The sequence below is a fragment of the Zingiber officinale genome, chromosome 10A (assembly GCF_018446385.1).
Source record: "Zingiber officinale cultivar Zhangliang chromosome 10A, Zo_v1.1, whole genome shotgun sequence".
NCBI classification, from domain to species: domain Eukaryota; kingdom Viridiplantae; phylum Streptophyta; class Magnoliopsida; order Zingiberales; family Zingiberaceae; genus Zingiber; species Zingiber officinale.
The window spans coordinates 19,564,085-19,572,866 of NC_056004.1; the positions used below are offsets into that span (position 1 = coordinate 19,564,085).

The window sequence follows — 8,782 nt, forward strand, 5'->3', positions numbered from 1 at the left end:
AGTAACTCACTTAATTAGTGGACATTCGATATCTTAAACACATGGAGACTAACACACTCATAATAAGAAGGAGCCCAAAAATGTAATTTGGGATTGGTGCGGTAGTTCAATGATAGTTCTCTAGTGGAATGAATTATCATTGATAAAATTAAGTTGTGTGTTCGGGGCGAACACGGGATGCTTAATTTTATCGGGAGACCAAAACCAATTCCTCCTCTCGGTCCCTATCGTAGCCTCTTATTTATAGAGTACTATACCCACCTATACCCACCTTCTACACCCACCCAAAGGGGGCCGGCCAAGCTAGCTTGGGAATCAAGCTAGGGCCGGCCTAGGTATGGCCGGCCCCTAGCTTGAACCCAAGCTAGTAGGGCCGGCCAAATAAAATTAAAAAGAAATTTAATTTTAATTTTATTATTATGTGGAAGATATATTTTAAAGAGAATTAAAATTAAAATATCTCTCTTATAAAAATCTACAAAAGATTAAAGAAAGAGATTAGATCTCTTTCCTTATTTGTAGATTGGAGAGATGTTTTATTTTCTCTTTAAAATTATTCACATGTTAATAAAATTAAAATTATAGATATTTCCTTTTATTAACCATGAAGAGATTTTAAAGAGAAATTTTATTTTTTAAAATTTCCGGAAACAAATTAGGAAGTTTTAATTGTTGATTGAAACTTGTCCTATTTGCCTTCCAATGATGTGGCCGGCCATCACAAATTAATTGGGGAAATTTTATTTTATTTCTCTCAATTAAATCATGTCAAGGAAATTAAGGAAAATTTATTTCCTAATTTGCCTAGGCCAAGGAATATAAAAGAAGGGGTGAGGGTGCCTTCACAAGACACAACCTCTATTGTTTTCTCTCCCTCTTTCCTTGGTGTTGTGGCCGGCCATTACCCTCTTCCTCTCTTCCTCTTGTGGTGGCCGAACCTCTCCCTCTCCCTTGGAGTTCTTGTGGTGGCCGGATACTACTCGGAGAAGAAGAAGAAGAAGGAGAGAAAGCTAGCATCTCTTGGAGCTTGGTTAGTATTTTGTTTTTCCTCCTTGGTGAAGTTTCCCTTTGTGGCCGAACCTTGCTTGGAGGAGAAGAAGGTGGTTGGTGGTTTCTCATCTTGGAAGATCGTTGCCCACACAACGTCCGAGGTTAGAAGAGGAATACGGTAGAAGATCAAGAGGTTTTTCTACAAGGTATAACTAGTAATTTCTATTTCCGCATCATGCTAGTTATTTATGGAAATAATACCAAATACAAGAGGCTTACGTTCTAGTATTTCGAATATGGTTTTTCGAAGTTGTGTTCTTTTGTTTCTTTCTTTTCCTTGTGATTTGATTGTTCTCTTTGGTTAACCTAAAGTTATTTTAGGAAATTAAATATTAGCTTTCTATTAAAGGTTTTGTCTAGTCGGTGGTGGTTGCTCCCATATCCAAGAAGGCCATGTGCCTCGCCACGTCAGTACTGGAAACCTTTTATGGAAATTGATATTTAATGGAATTAATAACTTAAGGAGACTTGGGTCGAACGTGTTAAGTTCCGCAGGAGATCCAAGTCAAAACCTAAAAGAACAAATAGATTAAGTTTTGGATCAAACGTGTTAAGTTCCGCAGGAGATCCAAAATTTAATTTAAAAGAACACATGGTAGCTAGGAAAAGGTTCAGACCTTTGTACAAAATTTTTGTACAGTGGAACCTATAGGCTTTCCGAGTAGCAACCAACAAAGTCGTGACTGCGAGGCAGTCAGAAGTCAAGCTTGTGGGGCAGTCAGAAGTCAAGCTTACGTGACAGTCAGAAGTCAAGCTTATGTGGCGGTCAGAAGTCAAGATTACGTGGCGGTCATAAGTCAAGCCTAGGTGGGGGTCAAAAGTCTGACTTACGTGGAGGTCGAAGAGCTTGTTTACGGGTAGCTCAAGAGGCCCGGTTATAAGATGGGTTGGGTTAGACAAGAAGGGCGTCTCGAATGACGGCTCAGGACTGGACATACATGACAAGGGACAAGCGTACAAGTCAGGAGTGTGCCTACCAAGCTTACAGGTCGGGAGTGTGCCTACCAAGGATACAGGTCGGGAGTGTGCCTACCAAGGATATAGGTCGGGACTTCTAGCCTTGCGGCGCAAGATACATGGACAAGCGTACAGGTCGGGAGTGTGCCTACCAAGGATACAGGTCGGGAGTGTGCCTACTAAGCGTACAGGTCGGGAGTGTGCCTACCAAGGATACAGGTCGGGAGTGTGCCTACCAAGGATACAGGTCGGGACTTCTAGCCTTGTGGCGCAAGATATATAAATGGACAAACGTATAGGTCGGGATTGTGCTTACCAAGGATATAGGTTTGGACTCAAGATAAGCGGAAGCATACCAATGCTTACAGGTCGGGATCAACAAATATGAAGAGTCAATATAGGAGCAATGGAATAAGGAGGTTGGACGCTACACGACAAGCATGTTAAGGAATCGTAACTACCTGTCAGGAAATAATCACTACCTGTCATAGAATATGCCAATGGTTGGGGGCTCACAACACTCTGATTCTTTCCTAGACCTATAGGAAGAAGTCACATGTCATCCACCGCCAGACAAAACTTGACATCCGACATTCCCTGACACCTGTCAGATTCCAGAAGCATCTGTTGCAGTATAAAAAGGGATGCTTTGTTCCTTACGCAGGTACGCTCACTCGTCCTTTCTCACCAGTCTTTTACTTTTTGCCTTTGGAACTTTCTCTGTTTCTTCTGGGAAAAAAGTACCTGACTTGAGCGTCGGAGGGCCTGACCTGAGGACTTTTTCCTTGATTTTTGGCCTCTAACGTGGGGGGACTCGTCTGAGTGTGCGCAGGATCAGCAGTTTCGTCACCCTCGTCGTCATCCGCTCGTGGGAGTCTTTCGGCGGGTTGCCAGGTCATCCAGGAGGCCCGATGACTTTCCATCAACACCGACGATACCGCGACCGTCTTCATCCGATTCAGCTTCCGGACGGGATCAGTTGTCTTAAAGTGTTTACAAAATGGAATTTAATTACATAAAGATCTCATGTGCATGTGTTTCGTGTAAGTGAATAAACATGTTAAAGTCTTGCGAAACTAAGATGAATCATGGTGTGCTCCATGGCTTAGTTTTCCGTTGCATAGCCTTCTTGTGTATGGTCTGGCTTTCCAAAAGAATCAGAGGATCCGAGCTAACTTTATTTTAAGATACCCAGATTTCCAGTGGTCGATCATCATATCACATTCTGTTATCTTGAACATTCAAAAGCATGACAAAAGCACTCAGAAATAAAGCAATCTAAGCACTAGCTAGAAACACACGCAAGCTACGTACATTTAATTTATATCCAAAGATATACTTTATTATAGTTCTAGCTAGTGATCACGAGAAGGAGCAGTACTAGTTCTTCTTAGCTCCCTCTTTCTCCTGATCAGCCTTGTGATAGCCTGGCAACTTCTCCATTATCTTCCCCAGGTTGCTCGGGAGCTTCTCCTTGATCTTCTCCAGGAAGCCCTTCTTCTCCTCTTCCTCCGGTGCCACCGCCGACTGCTCCACTCTGATGGCCTCCACCTTCTCCACCACCACCTCTGTGTCCTCCACTTCTTCCTTCCTCCCTTCGTCGTCGATGACAATCTTTTCCTTTATATCTCTCTTTTTCTTCTTCTTGTTCTTCTCTCCTTCCACTTCTTCGTCACCCGACTGCACAAACATATTACAAATCACTGCGTACGTAATTCGGTGAGGCTATTGATCAGGTGAACTTACCGAACCGGCGCTAGAACTGTCGGACCGGTGAAGCTTTTGAAGAAAGCTCTCTTTCTTGCCCTCCTCCTCTCCCTGAACCTTAACCTTGCCGTCACTGCCGGTGACCAGAACCACGTGATCGTGCACATCTTCCTCCTTGATCTCCTCGTCCTCCTTCGCAATCTCATGCTGTAATTGATCAGCCTGATCCGACATCGATCCTACTTAATTCTAATGATCGAAAGATGTTATCTTTCAGATGGAGCTGGCACAGTTGGATGCCCGATGGCTGGCTTTATATAGAACTGAGTCGACTCGATCGATGGATATATGCCTCAACTCGTTCCTCACGCTACGAAGGATTGCGACCCAAGAAAGGGACAAAGAGCAGCGAGCGAATTAAATAGTACGAGGGAGTTGGGAACGGGGAAGTGGACGGTGGTCGTCGTGAAATCCAATGGCATGCGGCCACGTGACACAGCCGCGAGGTCGGAGGGAATTGTACCCTTCGATTCCAAAGATAAACACGACCGTGGTTGCGATGGTCAGCGAGTTGATCAAAAGGAGAAGAGTCTGCATGCGCTCCACGTAAGCCATTCAACGCACGTATAAGCAAGCAAGCCGCCGGTTAGTAGCTTTACACTGATCACGCGCCAAGATGCAAAGGAGAAAGCGAAGAGAAGAAGCACGAGGCCACGAGGCCACCACCAAAGAAGAGAAGGAGATCGCCCACGATATGGCGAAGGCCAACAAGGCCGAGGCCGACATGCAACTCCATCTGGAGAGAGCCCAGCATCGCAAAGAGGCAGCCGCTGCCGCCGACGCCCATGGCCATCATCACCGGCCGATTAGTTGGGCCGACCTTTCCGGTTTCCGGCGTCCGACGGCCTGACACTGAGAACTAGTCAAACTTGTTAATTGCTAGCAATTTTACTCTTAGAGGATTAATTACCTAAAAACTTTGATTGGATTCTTAATTATGATCACATTTGAGATAATAAAAATGAAAATTAGTGCTTGATTACTACTCTAAACAATATTTATGTGATGTTCTTATATAGCTAGATAATTAAAAGCATTAGGCTTATAGCATATCGATTTAATCAACGCTGTGAGGCACCGTTAATATTGCCTCTCAAAAGCTTGAATTTTCAGGAGCAACAACGTGCATGGTTATTCAATTAAAAAAAATAATAAACTCAATTAGGCTTATTTACTAGTCCGGAAGTAACGGGTCCGGTTTTACAAAAAAATTTCATCAGTTCGAGAGTGATCGATCTGGTTCAACGGAAGTTTTCCATCTGTCCATAAATCAAGAAATGTGCACGGTGGTTAATCTAAAAGTTCAGCATTCTTTGATAAATACGTCATAATTGAAGATTGAACCAAGGATAAATAACCTGAATATCCTACGCATTATTCAATTAACTCGCAAGGTACGTTTGGTTCAAATTATCATGTATAATCTTGATTATATGATTACCAAGTAATTATATAACTAAATTGTAGAGAATAAAACAAAACCAAATATTATTTGGTTCAACCTAAGTAAAATAATAAAAACTTATTTGTTTGAAGGTTGTAATGAATAACCTAATTTAATATTTTACTATATTACCCTTAATTATAAAACTAACCATATATATTTTTTAAATTCTATATTTTTTTTTCTTTTTCACATTTTTCCTTTATTTTTGTGTTCTTTTTCTTTTTTTATTTCTTTTCATTTTTTTATTTCTTTTCCCATTTTTTTATTTTTGAATTTTTTTAAAGTTTTTACGTTTTTTATTTTTTTAAATTTTTTCCTTTTTTCTATTTTTTATTTTTTATGATTTTTTATTTTTTTATTTTTTCCCTATTTTTTCTATTTTTATATAATTTTTAAAAAAAAATTACGTTTTTTTATTATTTTTTATGTTTTTAAATTTTTTTACGTTTTTCTATTTTTTTCCTATTTTTTATTTTTTCCTATTTTTTATTTTTTCCCAATTTTTTATTTTTAAATTTTTTTTTTACGTTTTTTCTATTTTTTATAATTTTTAAAAAAATTATGTTTTTTAAATTTTTTTTATTTTATTTTTTATGTTTTTTATTTACATTTTTTTTATTCGAGAATATTTTGGGTAAAACAATTTGATAATCTCGGAATGAAGAAAAACCTTCGTTTTTGGAATTTTTTCGATTTTAGATTGCATGTCCCTTTTACTGACGTGTCTGACATAGAACATTATTTAAAAATCATCGATTAACTAAATCAAATAGGATTTTCATTGATAATCTTAAATGAATAATTAAGATTATTAAGGATGATCCTCAATCAAACTCACCCGCAAGGATAGATGGTGCTTAGAGCGTATTAATTAACACCTAAATTCGTGCACAAATCACAAAGCTATTTGAGATTACACGCATTAATTTATCGTGCTCAAATATTGGCAGAGACAATTAGAAACGCCTCTAAGTCGGTGCAGTTTTCCTTCAAACACGCAGCTTGTTTCCTGAGAGGCCCAACGATGTAGCGATAGAATAAAGAAGTACGTTAAGTACATAATATATTGAAAAAAGAAGCTTGATAAAGTTTACAAGTGATCTCATAAATAATATTAAGTTATTAACTTTAGTTTCAAATTATATGAACTTTATACATTTATATTTATAAAATTATGATTTGGTAATTTAATTTAAATTATTATATCCAATCCAAAGTTATTCAACAAAAGATAGGATTAATAAATTTTGATACTTTTTAAAATAAATTTATTATAAAACAAGTTAATATAATTTTTTTAAAAAATTTTTTGGATAGCAGGGCAAAAGAGAAAAGAAAGAGGGAAAAAAATGAGTTGTCATTTATCAAATGTGATTTATCTTTTAATGTTTTTTAAAATATAATTGTCTAGTTTATTTAATTTTTGCCTTTTTCTTGAGCAGGGCTCTCTAATATAGACTCGAGGATGGATCACATGGAATTGCGATCGAATCATGGTCGTGATCTGGCTGCAGTTAGTTGCGATCTCTTTTTTAGTTCACCGTCTCTCTCATGATATAGTTTGGTTCGAAGCAGGCGGCCGGAGGCCGCCCAAAGCCGTCCCCTGCTCGGCACCCAGTAATCTGGTCACTTGCCTACTATCGATGGCCTCCGGGCAACCTTTGATCGTCCGCTTCGAACCAAACTATAACATGGGAGAGACGGTGAACCCAATAAGGGATTGCAACTAATTATGACCGGATCATGATCATGATCCAACTGTAATTTTATGTGATCCATCTCTTGATCTAAAAAATATGGACCAGAAGATCCCTGCTCTTTTTTCTTATTCAATCAGTCAAAGATTTAATTGTACTAAAAGCCTGTTTATAAGTATTAAACTCTAAAACAGGTATTTTGCTTTCAAGAATACTTAATCCAGCTATCAAATAATGTTGTTATTAATCAATCAATTAAATATTAACTTTAATCTTGAAACTCCAACCACAGTCAAGTTCATATTCTAAGCCTCAGCGATCTTATAGGCTTTTCTTACCTAAGCAAAAGATCTTGGAGATCATACTTAGGTCAATCGCCAAGCACAAGATGTTTCAAGAACGGACTTGTCTTAAAATTTCGATTAGAATTTTGAAACTTTAAAACTCCAACAAATTGACGCTAATATAATTCAATAAAACAAACGCATTTGTCACTTCACCACCAGATTTGAACAAACCCTAATTCATCTACAACTGACAGACACACACTGTAATTTACTGACTTCTCAAATAGAACACTTACTCCCTACGCTTTTGATTCAAATCCTCAAGTTAAAAATACCATCTTGTTGATTCAGTGATCTCAGATCATATGAATACACTTCTTCAAGTCGTCGTTGTTTTTTTTTAATTTATTTATCTTTGTGTGATCACAGATTCAGTTAGGTTTTAGCTCCTCATCAATCTCTGAGCCATGGCATGAAGCTCCCCGAAGTGATGGTGTGGCTCCTCCTTACAGCCCATGACCTGCTGCATCAGCAAGCGATCCCCATCTGATCCCCCGTTCGCAGCCGGCGGCAGCGTCGACGACGACGCCTGGTAAGCCAACTGCGCCTTCACCTGCATCAACTGCGCTTGCAGCATCGACACCTGCTGATCGCATCAAACAATTTTAACTCCTGCGTGCGTCAATTAACTATGTGTTTGTGTTCGTGTTTGTGTATGTCTGTGACCTGTTTTTGGAGGGCGAAGATGTGGGCGACGCATCCGTAGACGGGATCCCTGATCCGCGCCTGCGCCTCGTAGGCGACGGTGACGACCGCGTCGCAGCGCAGGTGAACCGGCAGCTGCGCCAGCAGCTTGGACACGTTGCTGGCCCCGAACACCTTGTGGATGGCGGCGAACTGCGCCGGCGACTGCTCCGAGTCGAAGTAGGGCGCGAAGACGCACTCCTGCGTGCACCGCCGCCGCAGGAACTTGCACGCGCCGCACGGCGATCCCACTCCCGTACCGCTCGTCGACGACGCCATCACGAAGTAGTGGGTGGGTCGGGCAGGGGCGGCGACGCCGGTGGTGAGGGGGCGGGGTGCAATTTATAGAGGAGGAGAGGGTGACAAGGAGGGTAAGGATGTAGCGTTGGGAGGGAGCAGGGCATTGATGGCGGAGTCATGGTGGCGTTTCCACTGGGGACTTTAGAAGGGCGGATGGGGTTTGAGAAAGCAGGCAGGGACGATTAAAGTAAGGATATTGCGCCGAACGCCGCACTTTGAGACCAGTGTGGCCGTCGCCTTCGTCCATGGCGGGACTGCCCCTGCTTGCTTCCACCATCTGCTTAATCAATCATCTACAATCCTGACAATCGAATCGCCCTTTCTTTATTCAATTAGAAGCTCGAATTGCTCTCTCTCTTTTGAAGATTAGGATAAGCCATGCATGCAGTGGGAAACACGGTCGGGCCGGCCGGGGAAAAGAAGTCAATTCGACGACTGAATTAAACTGGTTGCTTTCCCTGCGCAGCAGCGTTTGGAAGAACATGGATCGTCATTAATTTGCACGAGGCTCGAGCGGAGAAAAAAATGAGACC

At 40.8% G+C, this 8,782-nt stretch overlaps 2 protein-coding genes across 3 annotated transcripts; both read right to left on the bottom strand.

Annotated features, from left to right (window-relative positions):
- Positions 1–3,203: 3,203 nt before the first annotated feature.
- Positions 3,204–4,083, bottom strand: LOC122027540 (dehydrin COR410-like). The gene is made up of 2 exons (XM_042586529.1): positions 3,754–4,083; positions 3,204–3,687 (listed from the first exon to the last, which is right to left on the bottom strand). The coding sequence occupies exons 1-2, from the start codon at positions 3,946–3,948 to the stop codon at positions 3,388–3,390; spliced, it is 495 nt and encodes a 164-aa protein (XP_042442463.1). The 5' UTR covers positions 3,949–4,083; the 3' UTR covers positions 3,204–3,387.
- A 3,406-nt stretch (positions 4,084–7,489) lies between these two features.
- LOC122027908 (LOB domain-containing protein 16-like) lies at positions 7,490–8,248 on the bottom strand. Of its 2 annotated transcripts, none has more exons than XM_042586925.1 (2): positions 7,932–8,248; positions 7,490–7,848 (listed from the first exon to the last, which is right to left on the bottom strand). In XM_042586925.1, the coding sequence occupies exons 1-2, from the start codon at positions 8,226–8,228 to the stop codon at positions 7,648–7,650; spliced, it is 498 nt and encodes a 165-aa protein (XP_042442859.1). In that variant the 5' UTR covers positions 8,229–8,248; the 3' UTR covers positions 7,490–7,647. The 2 variants fall into 2 exon arrangements, with proteins under 2 accessions (XP_042442859.1, XP_042442858.1); XM_042586924.1 differs by having other exon boundaries at positions 7,490–7,851.
- Positions 8,249–8,782: the final 534 nt, after the last annotated feature.

Bases quoted from the DNA above. Each gene is read 5' to 3' on its own strand.
- LOC122027540 (XM_042586529.1), bottom strand. From the start codon at position 3,948: ATGTCGGATCAGGCTGATCAATTACAGCATGAGATTGCGAAGGAGGAC. The intron at 3,688-3,753 runs GTAAGTTCACCT...ATGTTTGTGCAG, and splicing joins ACAGTTCTAGCGCCGGTTCG to TCGGGTGACGAAGAAGTGGA.
- LOC122027908 (XM_042586924.1), bottom strand. From the start codon at position 8,228: ATGGCGTCGTCGACGAGCGGTACGGGAGTGGGATCGCCGTGCGGCGCG. The intron at 7,852-7,931 runs GTCACAGACATA...TGATGCGATCAG, and splicing joins TCTTCGCCCTCCAAAAACAG to CAGGTGTCGATGCTGCAAGC.